Source organism: Cryptotermes secundus, unplaced genomic scaffold, assembly GCF_002891405.2.
Source record: "Cryptotermes secundus unplaced genomic scaffold, Csec_1.0 scaffold1072, whole genome shotgun sequence".
In the NCBI taxonomy this organism is placed as follows: Eukaryota; Metazoa; Arthropoda; class Insecta; order Blattodea; family Kalotermitidae; genus Cryptotermes; species Cryptotermes secundus.
The window spans coordinates 109,068-124,801 of record NW_019735578.1 but is presented as its reverse complement, the minus strand read 5'-3'; the positions used below and the strand labels follow the sequence as shown (position 1 = coordinate 124,801).

Sequence of the window (15,734 nt, the reverse complement as noted above, 5' to 3'; positions counted from 1 at the left end):
ATGGTGTGCAATAATCAGAATTACTGGAGTTTTGGACTTTGTCCATCGTCCGGTATTCTAGAAACTAGAAAACACGACGTGTCTGTAAATGGATCTGTTTTCATCCTCAAGTGAGGAGGAAAACACCTCTTTTGGGTGCCTAGATAGCGTCCAAAAATCTAAAAATTTCCAGTGATAGAGGTTAGATGTTTCTAAGCGACCCAACAGCATAAATGTCTTCCCCCCTTACCTGAGAACGGAAACAGATCCAGTTTCCGAAACGCTGTGTTTTCTAGTTTCTAGAATACCGGACAATGGTCAAAGTCCAAACACCCAGTAATTTTAGAGAACACGACGTTTAGGAACCTGGATCTGTTTCGGTCCTCAGGTGGGGGGTAGGCATCTAATCTGTCGGGTCCCTTAGAAAGAGCTAACCTCAAGCATTGGACAGAGTCCAAAAACCCAATAACTCCGAGTGTCATACGCCATCGTCAGAACCCTTTATGATTTATTAATAACGTTAATATAGTAATAATCGAGACACGACACAGAAAGAGAAGAATAAACAAAGAAATTTTACAAGCTAACTGTTAACAAAGATACACAGCTGTCGTGAGAACGTTTATGCTTCATTTGCCGTTTGGTTTTCTTACATCTTCCATGGAAATTTTCAAAATATTACCAAATTATTTTGAGTTCTCGCATCGAGCGACCGCTTGATAGGTTTCAGTTCAGCGTAGTTCGATCTGTAGAGTGCTTAGTATCTGTAGCCTCGTCACTGTATGGCATGGTAACTTCCGCAGCAGTAAAGTAACCAGTTTTAACATATAGGCATATATACACAAACTGCAACCAGTGCTAACATTAAAGAGTTATGTCTCCTGGGATATAACGCCGTGTAGTCAACCGACGTTTCGGAGAAACATGTTGCCTCCATACTTAGGGTAGAAGAATAAGCCGAGCAAGAAACCAACGTGAAAGCAAGTGGCAGACTTTTAACGGACTGCACGGCGTTTTATCCCAGAAGATAAAAGTCTTCACAACCACCGCTGTAAGAACCCCAAACAATAATGGTGCTAATATTATTTATTTAGCGTAGTTAATAATGGATGAAACAAACCGACAGTCAGCTTTACGTTTCTTCCTGACATAGACCTTTTACGCACGAAACAGCAGTGTTCGAGTCACCGTGATTGCGCAATCACTGTGTATCATGAAATTGTAATAAATCATTCACACGGTTCTGTTGATGGCAGGCTATGTCATTCTGTCGTATTTTGGCTGACAGGTGACCGGCACAAGACGCAACCCAACCGTGGCGACTCCGTGTCTGCAGAAGGCCTCCGTTTGCTGACCGAGAAGCAGATGTGGTGGACATAGCGTCCGTCACCTTGGTCATCTAAGCTTGTATCGTAGCTACCAGTACTGAGTGTCGACACACAGAACAGGAGCAAGTGAAGCCTGAGATTGTGCAGTGCCAGTGAACTTAACAGAGGTCCTCCGCGAGGACTACCGCTTTATATACCGTGGAGAGCAGGTTTGCGAGACCCGGTGACTCGGAGAGCTATGTTGACGGCAGCTTAAGCTCCTGGTAGGGCCATCCATATCAGACAGGGCAAAGAGTAGGTGCCAGTTTAAATGCAGTCCCTGGTCCTCCGGGTAGGGGTTTTGGCGCGTGGCTAACGACCTCAACCCGGAACAGTTTACTGTTACGAAACCACACAAGCGGCCTCCGTAGTCTAGGCGTAACGTTCCCACCTCATGACTCAAGGTACGCGGGTTCAAACCCCGCGGAGGTCGTGGAATTTTTTAAGGGCGAAAGAATTCAGGGAACAAGTCCTCCGGGAGGGACTTTAAGCCGTGGGTCCCGTGCCGTAGATTTACGGCACGTAAAAGATACTCATGTCTCTAGGGAGACCTCTGAGCAAAATTAGGCAACACATTTCCCGCCCAAGTAGTTTCCAATGCCTCTGGTAGATGCGGGAAATATCAGGTACCGAGGGCCGACCTCGTTGGCTGAACGGGGCTGATAACACGCACCAGTACCGGTGGGGTATGGCGACAGTAGAAATTAAAGGGGGACGCACAATGGACCAATAACTGGTCTAAGTGCATGGTGAAACCCACCCCCTCTAATAATAATAATAATAATAAGACCCACACAGGGTTGTAGCGCCAGTAAAGAAGAAATAGAAGATGAGCCCTTATGGATATTTAGACGGATGTCATGTCGACACTTCAGGTCCCTAAACGCTCCTCTCCGTTGAACAAAAGAACACATCCTAGTTGTCTTGTTGCTCCTTAATGTGTTCAGCGGTATCTCAGTCGGTATACCGACGCGCTGTAGGCTTGATGGCCTAGGAATTGATGTTCGATTCCCGGCAGGGGCAAGAGATTGTTCTCTCTCCACAGCGTGCAGACCGCCTCTGGGGCCCACCCAGCCTCTTCTCCATTGGGTACCGGAGACTTCAGTGGATGTAAAGCGGCAGTGGTGTGAAGCTGACCACTGACCTGCATATAGTGCCGAGGTTCAGAGTAGTGGCGTTATACGCACACAGTCCTCCATATGTCTCAGTGGCTTCGGGATCAATTAATTAAGCATAGGGAAATTTTTATCTTCTTTACGTTACAGTTTGTGAACTGCCCAGGAAATAAGCCTATAGCTTAGATTGGAATGAGGATGTCTGACGACGAATTGGAAACCACGAGGAAGGAGAAGGAGAGGCCTTTGTGAATACGGTGATGAACCTTTGCATACTATAAAAGGCTGGGAAAATCTTCAGCGGCCGGTTAATTATTAGAGCTTCAAGAAGGACTTTGTCCTTTGGACAAAGTTTTATGTCTTCTGAGATTTACAGAAATGTCCCTGTCATTAATTATCTGTAATTAGTTGAGCCATAAAAGGCTAACAGCTACGAAGGGACGGTAACGTAATGTCGTATACGAGGATATTATATTTTTCAGCAATAGGCTCATAGGCATATAACGCGCTTGTTTTATATTCCACAAAGGTATTTTTTTTAGAATGTATTTACATAGGCTTACTCCCTTCCGCTATTGAGATGTGGAGAGAGAGAACCCTAGCACGTCCGTACAAATAGGGACCGGAGATCAAAGTGTGTGAGGCGTCACATATGTGTTGCTGACAGTTTTATAAACTGTGGGACACGGACCAGTCTGGTGACGTCATTTCACGGACAGAAATAACAGAGGACACAGGGAACGTCAGATATATCAGGATTCAAAATATGGGAGATATAGTACATGAGGGAGTTCTTGTCGGCAGTTCGGGCTTGGAGAAATTTCGTGGGAGTTCTGTGTCGTGTAGTGCGCAAGGAGGTAGTGGGTAAGGTGGAGGTAACAGCTGATGCTTTACTAACCCGCACTCTACTTAAAGCAGTATATTTTCTGATTTTGCACTTTACGACATTATCTACACGTTCAAAAGAACCGTCAATATCTCCAGATATGTGAGGATGTGCAAATAGTATGGGAGCACCCTCCGTGGAAGCTTCCCACAACAATCTTATCAGGAGCCACACACACCGCTGCAGTTAGGCATGGGCTCCTGGTATGAACATTCTTTACGTGTTGTATCCTTTTGTGTGTCATTCTAAACGAACCCATGCACATTAGGGTGTAGTACTGTTTTAACTTTAATGTGAATTAATGTTAAATTAATTTTCAGTTAACTTCACTTCAATTTAATTTAATTTTATACCAATACAGCTTAGAGCCGAAGAACAAACCAGAGGTTCACTACGTAATCACATAATCGTATGGTCAAATATGAAGGAAAATATAGATATATTCTAAGTATACAACCCTGATGATGACCCAGTAGGGGTCGAAACATGTTATGATTAACATTAATGTAAGTAACTTTTACCTGAGGGCCGCGCCATAGCTCAAGCGGTTAGTCGCTGGCGTCCCACCGAGGCTGCCCAGGTTCGATCCCGGGTCTGGTCAAGTGGGATTTGTGGTGGACAAAGTCACGCTGCGGCGGGTTATCTCCGAGTACTTTGGTTTCTTCATTCCACCAAATTCTCCATCATAATCATCTGGGGTAGGTACAATAGGCCAGTCAGTGACCGCCGTACCGAATGGACCCAGTTGGACTCCAGCCCCCACTAAGCGAATTAAAAAAAAAATAATTTTTACATTTTACTGGTACATGCAGTTCACCGTACGCTCCAGCCGCTTTACTTCCAGGGAAATAGTCCCTGTTACCCATGGGATAGGAGGCTGGGTGAGCCCCAGAGCCGGTCTTGATGACGATGTGGACCCTAAACAAATTTCATGAGGCCCTGTTGAGTTTTTAGCATTCCTTCGATCGAAATGTCAGAAGTGAAACGATAAGCCCCTACTTCAGTCTGCAGCATGAAGGAGGCCCGCTGAGCGTAAGCCTGCTGACAGCAAAGCTTCATAATTGTCACGGTTATCAAATGAGCCCATCTACTGCATCGCCTTTTTTAAGTGATGTTTAGCCTCTTAAGAAGCAATAAAACATTCACTTGAAGCGACGGAAATAACACAGCCCCAAGTTGGAAACAAAGGAAAGTACATTGATGTGGCTGCAGTCTCCCTCCTCGAAACGCGGTAAAATAGACGAAATAATGAAAAAAGTTTACAGCAAAATACGAAAAACAAATGTATTAATACGCGAGAACGTGGCTGAGTAACGATGTATCTTGTACAGTGATCCGGGATAGCTCAGTCGGTATAGCGACTGGCTACGGGTTGGACGGCCGAGGGATCGGATTTCGAATCCGGGCAAGCTCAAGAGACCAGCCCTAGATGATGATAATTGTGGAGCAATCGGTGGAATGCGAAGTGGCAGGGGAAACCGAAGTACTCGGAGAAAACCTGCCCCATTGGCATTTTGCCCACACAAATCCCACATGACCTGACCCGGGCTCGAATCCTGGTCGCCGCCGTGGGAAATGACGACTAACCCCCTGAGCTATGCCTTACTCTTCTATCAATGTTTCGGCGGAGCAGACCTTTCTGCCCTGAAGCTGGAAGCAGTATGGCCCTCCGAAATGTGTTGGTGTCCTGCTTGATGTCACAGCCCAGAACACTATAATATGAACTTTCACGTGTTTCAGTTTTGTACTAGACACGTGTTTGAACGCTCTTTTGCCATCTGCAAATGGATGCTGGCTGTACCTCGCTGGCCCTGCATGATGACGCGCCGACGCACGAAGCCATCTGCATATGTTACACTCACGGGTTATGATGGCAGTTTCAGTGCAGTGTTCCAGGAGCAGTAGTAATGTGTTCACAAGAGTGGTTGTGTAGGGCGAGAGTAGATGCACTGTTGTCACGGGTACTTCTTGTGATGATAGGCGTACCGGCATACAAAGTGATGATGGCTCGGGGAAGTTGCCAAGTTCTGTAATAAGAATTAAGTATATTTTGTTATTGAGTTAAACTCCGTGGCCTGTAGTCCGCAAGCGAACTATACCGACCGAGCCACCGCTGCTTTTCGGTGAAGTTAGTGCCAAGTTTAGCTGATAGAGGGTGTCGCGTTGTCAGCGCAACGGATCTCTGTTTTCTAGGCCGGAGTCGCTATTTCCTTGAAATAGCTCCTCGGTTATCCCCACGAGGCTGAGTGGACCGCGTTCCAGGCCCACCATTTCTCAGAAAATCTGGTAGCGTCGGGAATCGAACTCGGACCTCTGGATCTGTAACCAGGAACTCTGACCACTAGACCACTAGACCACAGAGGCGGTCTAGCGCTTGAAAATTCCACAGAAGATAGCAACCAAAATTCAAAATGCTCATCAGAGTATAATATCGTACGTTGGTTGAGGCAGTTCAGATTGCTGTAGCCTGCAGACGGACTGCTGTTTGCTCTGGGTAAGTGAGCGAGCACTGACTCTCCTGAAGTGTTAGGGGGGCATCTCTTCCAAACCCCAGTATTCCGACTGACGTTATCCGTGGGGTTCCGCTGTCTGTCCGAACGATTGTCGCGATCATGCTTTCAAATAGACAGTGACCGTCTCCTTCCATCTTTACCCGCTCACCGCTTGTGATCATCTTTCTGTTTCGTTCTACGTTATGGTGTCTGCGGTTGAGAGAGCGTTCCTAATTGACCTAAGAACGAATCAATCATCTCCGTGTGGAGGCAGGTTACAGTCCCCACATCGTAGCCACCCAAGTCGTAGAAGGCGGCGAAAGGGGGACCCGGTGCCGGAGGGTATATCTGGGCCCTCCTGTCACTCACTCACTCATGGAGCTGAGCCCTTCTTGAGGAGAAGCCAAATCTGCAACTACTCAAGAATTTCCCAGCATTTTATGGAACATAAAGGTACATTACTGTATTCACAAGAGCCCTCCACTAGTCCCCATCCTGAGCCAGATCAACCCAATCTATACCATCCCATCCTATCTCTCTAAGATCCATTTTAAAATTGTCCACCCACCTACGCCTTGGTCTTCCCAGTTGCTTTCCCATCAGTATCCTATATAAGCATTCCTCTTCTCCACGCTGTCACTGGGGAACGCAAATACAGGGACCCACCTGGTCCTCCAGGTTGGGGTTTGACGCAAGGCTGACAGTCTCCCCATGCAAAAAAGAAAAAGCTGCGAAATCCAGAGAAGTGAAAACCGGACGCAATCTAGCGGATCAACGAATAGCCAAATGTTAAACAGTGTTGTCCTCAAGCCACGAAATTTCATTGTTATCCCTGGTACTGGGGATGGAGAGAAGTCCTCAGCTTCACGCTGCGTCCACATTACTGTCATGGGAAGTGGCCGAGGTGCACCCATTGAATGGGATCCTAGAACCTGTCAGTCCTTGGTGCCGTCGTCCAGCCCACGTCCAGTCCCCTAACGCAGCGTGCGACCGGCTGCAATGCTTGATGTCACAGCTCGTTAACTAAGACAGCTCTGTCGATCGTACCGTGCTAGGCAGATGACTGATAGGACAGCAGCTCCGTGCTAATTGGATTGGGCATCATCATTGTTTGCAGGGGTGCAGACCAGTACCGCGATACGTACAGCGGATGTACTGGACACCACAAATAGCGTTGTAAATCTGTGGGATTCTTGCTCGTCCATCCTTCTGGGATCAAACGAAGAGTCGCACACACGTGACTTTCGCATCACGGATGTACTCACTATGTTTCGTATCAATGTGTGTAAATTTGCTGTCTAACAAACAAGTGGTTTTCTGGGTTACGACACTGTTGGATTTGCAGGAACATGCTACCTCTATTTTCAGGGTTGGTTTATTTCGAACTATTCTAGCTACATGTTCCGGTTTAGTTGAATCACGGTCTGGTGGCTCGTAATGCCAAGTACCAAGGGGTTGTTAAGCAGTGTGGATTGTACTAAAGAATTAACGTTGATGCCTATTGGTTGCAATCCTTAGGACCTGTAATAACTTCCAAAATCTCGAATTATGAACCACATACTGGCAGCTGTACGCTTAATTTGTTGCTACATTTAATGAAATTAAGTACAAAAGCTATAAAAATTTCTTTACTAGTAAATTCATTAAGATGAATTATGCAAGGAGAATGCAGTGGGTAGAGCATGTAGCACGCTTGGGGAGAAGACGAATTCATATAAGGCTTTGGTGGGAAAGCAAGAAGGAAGGAGACCACTAGGAAGACCTAAACGTAGGTGGGAGGATAATATAGAGAATGGAATGGATTCATCTGACTCCGGATAGGGACCAGTGGAGGGCTCTTGTGAACACGGCAATGAACCTTCGGATATCATAAGATGCTGGGAAACTCTTCTGAGTACCCGAGCGAGTAGTGGCTTCTCAAGAAGGACTCAGATCAGTGGGAAAGCTATTTGTGCAGAAGCTAGAGGACAGCTTTACCTTTCGGCACAAGTTAACAGTCGATTGAAATAACCCATATTTACTACAATATACTTCCTCTTCCTGTTTCGGGCTTCGACTGCTCAATCGGTAGATTGACTGACTACTGACTGAACCATCAAGGATTCATTCCTCTGAGAGCATTTAACTGTCTCTTCTCCAACAGGTTGGTTCGAGAACCCACACAGCGTTCCATCTATGGTGATAAAGGTGGCCCAAGCGTGAAATTATGACTCAAATGTATGTCATTCCGAAGATAAGACTGCACGTAGCTGTACCTCAGTGCTTCCTGTGCCCTGCCTTATCCCATCTTCAGAATATTTCGGGGTGGATCACTAATGATGTCCTTTTGTTTCAGGTGTCTTTCTGGCAATGCATGAATGAGACGCTAGAGGGTGAGTATGAGAAATTGCACGGTAATACATGTGTTATGCGCGATCCCCACGAAATATCGTTACCAAAATATAGGTTATGTTAGTTTTAAATTTGACTGGATTTTGGGTTTGAAATATTTTAACGGACGGAAATACCAAAGCAGCTGCATCGAATATAATAACAAAAAGTTCTGCACAGTTATCACAAAAGCTTGTTCTTGGACATTGCAGTTGCTGACATTTTGAAAGGTTTTTTTATTTCTAGTGGGGTGGGACTAAGTTCCTTGTACTGCGGTCACTTCTGGCCTACTGTACCAACCCCAGATGATAGGTGAGGGTGATTGTGGAGCAATTGGTGGAATGAAGATTGGCAGGGGAAACCGAAGTACTCGGAGAAAACCTACCCCATCGCCACTTTGTCCACCACAAATCCCACTTGACCAGACCCGGGATCGAACCCGGGCCGCCGCGGTGGGAAGCGACTAACCGCTTGAGCAATGGCGCGGCCCGTTTGAAAGGGTTTTAGAACAGGCGACGCTGCTAAGACCCGAAAGTCGATTTATAGCGACATTAGACTTAATTATACTTGACAGACACCCGTCGCGAAAACAATGACAATTAATTCAGTGTAGGCCCGCTAGATGGCAGTTGCGTGATGGACAGTGTTGTCTGAGCGGTGGCAGCATCAAATGCCACTGTAGTTACGACTGTAATAATAAAACCCGAAACATATTGCATGCTGGCTGCACGACCTTGCAATGTTGCTTGTTTATTTGATGCGATCACCATTAAAATAACAAGATTATATGGACGATGCTTTCCAAAGGAAGGAACAGCGCGCTTCTTGTCGTGTTTGGATCTTGAACTAAAGTTCCAAGGCGTCACATGACATCCTTAAAAGTGGTTCTTCGCTTTGAAGTCAGGAATATCCTAAGACTTGTCATATAGGCACGTTATTAGAACGAAACAGGTGTTATGCCGTGTGTTTAAGCAGCAATTCAACTTCGTGTTCGCTTACAACTGAAGGCCATGCATTTAAAATTATATTTAATATAGCAGTCCTATCATGAAGTGTTGTTGTATGGCGACTGAAAAATAACAAATTTTGTGTATACTGTAAAATAAATGACAGCGCCACCGGAGAGCTTAATTTTCTTTCCCATGAGAATTATCTAGTTAGAACTTTGTGTTAATTTATTATGTTCCTATATAAGGTAAAGTTATACGCGTGCTTAACTAATTAAATACCACGCTCTGAAGCCGTATGGAGGAGTGGAGGTATAGCTTCGCCATACTTGACCTCTGCAGTAGATGGAGATGTGTGGTCAGCTTCACGCATTGGCCGCTTTACCCCCAGGGAAAGAGAATGCGGTACTCATAGGGCAAGAGGCTGAGTGGGCTCCTGAGCCGTTCTGAACGTTGTCATGAAGAGAAAAATCTCTTACTTCTGTTGAAGATTGCATCCCGGCCTTCCANCATGAGGATCTTTTACGTGCCGTAAATCTACGACACGGGACCGGAGGACTTGTTCCCTGAATTTTTCCGCCCTTAAAAATTCCACGACCTCCGCCGGGTTTGAACCCGCATACCTTGAGTCATGAGGTGGGAACATTACCCCTAGACTACGGAGGCCGCTACAATTATATACATACATACACACACAAACAACAAACTCCATGGTTTTAGTCCGCAAGCGAACTATACCGACCGAGCGACCGCCGTCTGTCGGCGAAGTTAGTACGACCGCCTCTGTGGTCTAGTGGTCAGAGTTCCTGGCTACAGATCCAGAGGTCCGGTTTCGATTCCCGGCGTTACCAGATATTTCTGAGAAGCAGTGGGTCTGGAACGGGCTCCACTCAGCCTTGTGAGGATAATTGAGGAGCGATTTCAAGGAAATAGCGGCTCCGGTCCAGAACACCGAAATTAACGGCCGTGGGGATTCGTTGTGCTGACCACGCGACACTCTCTATCCGCTAAAGTTGGTGCGCGCGCACACACGTTTTATCTTAAAGTGTATTTGTAGAAACCAGACGAAAAATAAAATAGTGTCAAGTGAACGGTAACATGCAATTCCACAGTGTATTTATTTCATAAGATGACTGCAGTTTTCATTTAGTTGTCTTAGTTCTTAGGGGTACGCGTAGCATAGTTGGTTGAGGCACTGTGCTACAAGCCGGAAGATGGCAGGTTCGATTCCCGACGAGACCACTGCATTTTTGTAATTTATGAAATGAAGCCTTACTATGGCCCTGGGGTCGACTCAGGCTCTAACGGAAATGACTACCAGGCATTTCCTGGGAGTTAAGGGCGGCCAGCGCGTAAGACTGACATCACCGCCATCTGTGAGCCGATTGTCTACAAAATGTGGGAGTCTCGACGTCTCACAAACCTATGGGCCTCCACGGCATGTTACCTAATAATGATTCTGTCTCCAAATTTTATTACTTTCCGGGTTATAAATGCATTTAGTTCCTTAAAACATAAAGGCTGTATATCCACAATTAAACCGAGTAAAACTGCAATAGAAAACAGAATAAAATTCCCTTTTTTTCTGTCTCCTGTGTTCTTCTGTTCATGTTTCAACATTACATCCTTTCGCGAAATGCGGAGACAGGATCATGAAGAATTAAGATGACGATGCTGCTGTCTCAAGAGTTAATAGTCCTTCACGAGAAGCTAATAGTTAATCTGCGAAATAAAAATAAGTTTCGAGACAACATTCATTTTGTTCAGTTACTGACTCAGGCAACAACACAGTTTACTTACTTGGATCGCTTGGCGGCTGAAGAATCATGAGAATATCTTCAAGATATTTTAGTCCCCTGATGTGAAGAAGCGTCGCGACTTTCCTTCAGTCTGGGTGTGTTGCCGTTTTCATGGTCAAGTCTTTTTAAAATACGACACTTCATAAGATCGCCGGCTATCATCATCTTGATACGCGCTATAACTAAGCCCGTATGTGTTCAAGTTTCTGCTCGGTAATTCCTTGCTCTTTTATTGCACAGATGTTTATTTTTATTTTGCAGCAGCCGGTCAATAAAACCTTTGCGTCCTTCAAATGAACACTCTTAAGTGTTTCGCAACAAACCAGGTTTGTTAATAGGGTGATGATTGCAGAATCTGCTGTAGGGTTTATAGGATATGTGAAATTGTCACTGCTTGTTTTTGAAGAACATTTGCTTATCACATGTCTTCAGGGGCAATTAACATGTTTTTGTCTTCGCCTTGATACCCTTTGTACATACGAGTAAGTTTTAAAGCCAAAGTGTAGGACACAGGATTAGAGTTAAATCCGAAGTTTAGAACACATGATTAGAGTTAGGGACACGGGAATGGAGTTAAAACCAAAGTTTAGAACACAGGATTAGAGTTAAAGCCAAAGTTTAAGACAAGATCAGAGATTAGGATAGGATCAGAGTTAAAGCCAAAGTTTAAGACAGGGTTAGAGTTAAAGCCAAAGTTTAGGACACAGGATTAGAGTTAAAGCCAAAGTTTAAGACAGGATCAGAGTTTAGGATAGGATCAGAGTTAAAGCCAAAGTTTAAGACACAGGGTTAGAGTTAAAGCCAAAGGTTAGGACACAGGATTAGAGTTAAAGCCAAAGTTTAGAACAGGATCAGAGTTTAGGATAGGATCAGAGTTAAAGCCAAAGTTTAAGAGATAGGGTTAGAGTTAAAGCCAAAGTTTAGGACACATGATTAGAGTTAAAGCCAAAATTTAGAACAGGATCAGAGTTAAAGCCAAAGTTTAAGACACAGGGTTAGAGTGAAATCCAAAGTTTAAGACACAGGGTTAGAGTTAAATCCAAAGTTTAAGACACGGTTGACGTTAAAGCCGAAGTTTAGGACACAAGATTAGAGAATGAACTGCCATATCTGTTTCGGTGTCTCATCTGATTGGAGCCTTGACTTGACGTCCTCCTCTCCAACCGACGCCCATTGACTCTCTCTTTCTCTGCTTCTGATTGATTCTTTAACTAATTGTCCCATTGATTCGTCAGTTTACGTCGTGTACTTATCGACTGACCCACTGTCTGGCTGATTGTCTGATTGTCATACTAATTTTTCGTTTCTGCGACTGATTAATGATTGATTCTTTGGGTATTTAACGGCGCTTTTCCAAATATGTCGATTAGGCATGCATTTTTCATCGGGTGTTAGAGCGACAGCAACATTTGAATTGGAGAGAATGCGGAAGGAAGGGTCCATGATAGAGTAACGAGAATCCCCAGTCGAGATAGCCAGCCAGGCATCCTCCGGGCTCGTGTCCTGAATATCATCAGACTGTCCTGTTTAGTGTGACTGATGGATTGCCTGGCCGCATGGGCTGGCTGGCTGACTTTCGAATGCAATGGCTTCCGGCTGGATGGCTGCGTGTCTGACTGAGGAGGCGGTGGCTGTATTCGCGACCTTGTGACACGGCCAGTCCTGGCTTCGTGACTGTGGAGCGAGACAGCGGCTAAGTAGCTGCCGGAGATGTTAGATAGCAATGAGTTACGCAGTGGGATGCTGTATTTACGAGATGCAAGGCTCGTAAAGCAATGGGAGCGCCATACATAGATGTGATGCAACATTATTTTACAGATACGGCCAATATTGTCAAATATTTACCGCTTAAAGCAGAATCCTCCGTACCGGCAGAAGAAGCAAAATGTGTATGTGAAAATTATTTGGTCATTGAATTATTTAATGATGATATTTCAACTGCTGGAATTGTGGCAGGCCAGTCTTTAAAGTTATAGGCATTGAATTCAAGAGGACGGAGCTCGAGTCTCGGTATATACGTCTGTATTTCTCCCTTACCTGAAGTTAGGCTTATTCAGGGGTCCAGAAAAATATGTAAATCCATCAAAATATCGACGTGGATTTCTTTTCAACATGGCAATACTTTCTCATGAAAGTGAAAGTGACACCCTGTATGGAGGTTATGTTCATCTTCTTGACTGTCTCAATGTAGTATCAGTGTCCGAACCACTGAACAGGGATTCTTCAAATTCGATTTTGGAGACTGCTGCTGAAATCTGTCGGGCGTTTCGAATTTGAGCCTCATTGGTCCATAATAAGGCTGATTTACATAAGGCCATAATTGGGTTTTTCCATATATTCCACAAACCGTTTTCACAGATTATGTTCAAATCCAACATAGGATGCTGACGCGAAACGTTGTTGGAAAGCTAAGATTTTCAGCCATACTGATTAATAGTGAAGCCTGGTTTACGTAAGACTACGCTTGTAGGTTTCCTTGTCGGTCCTCTGATGGTCGATTCCCTGTCAGTGTTATTACGTAATGTGAAGTGATACAGATGGGCTGACCTGTTCGTTATTAGAACTGTATTACATGACGGTTTAGGCTGATGTTTTTATGTGTCATAATAGCAGGGGATGTGAGATGAGAAGGTTGATTTCTCCTCTCCTCCAAGACAATAGACCATTTCTCTTACCTCATGCAGCTCTGTCGGATATAGACAACCAGCTGTGCAATTTATTAAGCCCTTTGACTGTGAGCAGCAGGGATAACCCCCCTCCCCCCATTCCACACTGTGATTTTGTTGATAGTAGCGACCAGAGGTGACATGTCCGCTTAGAATATCCGCCGTGCTTTCTCATTCAATGCAGCGAACTGCCTTCTGAATGCACCTAGACACGGCGGGGCAGAAGCGTTCAGATTTTATCCGGCTTGGATTATTATTATGAATTCGGTTTCTGGTGTTTGGTGATGATCGTGACTTCGGAGATTTGTCTCCGTCTGTACGGCAGTATTTACAGAAGATAACTGACTGGCATCAGAAGAGAATATAAAATAAAGACAGACATTTTAGATTAACAGCCTCCTCTACCTGTTGAGCCGGGATAGCGTAGTCGGTATAGCTACTAGCTACGGGCTGGACAGCCGGGGGGGGGGTCGGAGTTTGATTCCCGGTAGGGTCAAGAATTTTCTCTTCCTCACGTTTTCGAGACCGATTCTGGGGTCCACCCGACCTCCTTTACAATGGGTACCTGGGGCCTCTTTCCCTGAGGGTAAAGCCGCAGGTGCGTGAAGCTGACCACTCACCTCCAGCTAGTGCCAATGTCAAGAAAATATGGATCTATACAGCCACTCCTACATACACCTTCAAGGGGTAGTGTTTATTTAGTTAAGCTCAAGGACAACTTTACCTTACCTTACACGTTCTATCTTCTACGTTACCTGTAAGATTAGATTTGGTGAAATAATTTGTCCTCAACATACAGAACGTAGCTGGAAGTAGCCTCTAACAGAAATGAGTACCAGGAATTAATTAAATCATTTTCCTGGGGAGTACAGCGCGGCCGGCGCGTAAGGCTGACAACCTTACCGCCATCTTTGAGCCGATTGTCAAGGTAATGTGGGACCCTTAACGTCTCACAACCCTATGGGCCTTCACGGCCTCTTACAGGGATAGCTTTACTTTTTTTTCTTTACTTTACCATATATTCTGCATTAAAAGTCCGTAAAACGAATAGAATTCGATGCCTGCATTGTGTATCCTTAATCGCGTTTAAAGTAAAAAATTAATGACCAATCCAATAAACTAAAAATAAGAGAAAGGCGATAGTAATAATTGTTGATATTTATTATTTTGTACATTGTTGGCATCTTTTCCTTGATTGGTTAAAAATCCCACCGCAGTGGAATACACGCGACAGGACACATACAGATCCAATGAACCCCCGCCAATCCGGTTGCAGTTAATCCGGATCAAAATATGAAAAATTAAAAGTGATGATTCACGCTTGAGTACATAATTTAAAAGATACATGACATTTGGGAAGGCAGATGAGTCACTTATCTGCTCAGACAAAACTTGGCAGTTTCTTCAAACCTTCATTATTTTGTTCAAAAACAGTACAACTCCTTAGTTTTCTATCGATGAATAAATGTATTGTCTTTTTATAGTTCTTAAATAAAGGCCCTACTGTTATATTTTTTATTTATTTTCATCAGCACTAGTTATATAATTGAATTTTGCATTAATTGTGTTATAAGTTTCCTTTGTCTTTTAGGGCTACCTTTTGGTTCACTAGTCCAAATTATCTCTTAATCCAGATGATCTCCCCCCCCCAATTAATCCGGATTAGAGAGGATTTACTGTAGCATTGCTTGGAAGTCAACGAAGCGCGCGTGGACAGTCAGTAAGAGGCTGAATTGAATATTAATAAATTCTTTCATAGAATTTAATGATTCGCAAATTATACGCGCCTTATTGCTGTGTGTGTGTAGGCACACATTTCAAAAGGCGGAATATTAAGATACATAAAACCTCCTAGAAGTTGTTTTGTATGGTTATAAATCGTGGTCTTCGAAGGAAGAACGTGAATTGCAAGTGTTAAACCAATGAAAATATTTGGACCTAACAACAGAAACACGTAAGTGCGCCGTTTGGGGCGGACCTATTACCTAATGATGAACTTAGAGAGTTATATAGGTCATCTAGTACTGAATAAGGGTGCTCAAACCTAAGGGTGTTCGATGGGCTAGGCATGTAGAACAGTGAAAAGGCCTACATATAAATTTTTCTTAGAGAA

At 44.4% G+C, this 15,734-nt stretch overlaps 2 protein-coding genes across 3 annotated transcripts in view; one reads left to right on the top strand and one right to left on the bottom strand.

Moving 5' to 3' along the window:
* Positions 1–15,734, top strand: part of LOC111869684 (reversion-inducing cysteine-rich protein with Kazal motifs) — a 286,372-nt gene that overhangs the window by 252,716 nt on the left and 17,922 nt on the right. For both annotated transcript variants that reach the window (XM_033753512.1, XM_023861376.2), the window contains one exon: positions 8,175–8,211. In XM_033753512.1, coding sequence (XP_033609403.1) covers positions 8,175–8,211 — 37 coding nt within the window. The remainder of the gene's footprint in view (positions 1–8,174; positions 8,212–15,734) is intronic.
* On the bottom strand, positions 4,834–11,125 carry LOC111869685. The gene is made up of 2 exons (XM_023861377.2): positions 10,957–11,125; positions 4,834–5,374 (listed from the first exon to the last, which is right to left on the bottom strand). Exons 1-2 carry the CDS (start codon positions 10,982–10,984, stop codon positions 4,950–4,952), a joined length of 453 nt encoding a protein of 150 aa, XP_023717145.1. The 5' UTR covers positions 10,985–11,125; the 3' UTR covers positions 4,834–4,949.

What these genes read in the sequence shown, in the direction of transcription:
- LOC111869685 (XM_023861377.2), bottom strand. Translation starts at nt 10,984, where the DNA reads ATGATTCTTCAGCCGCCAAGCGATCCAA. An exon ending in TCAGCCGCCAAGCGATCCAA is followed by an intron (nt 5,375 to 10,956) that starts GTAAGTAAACTG and finishes TTCTTATTACAG; the next exon opens with AACTTGGCAACTTCCCCGAG.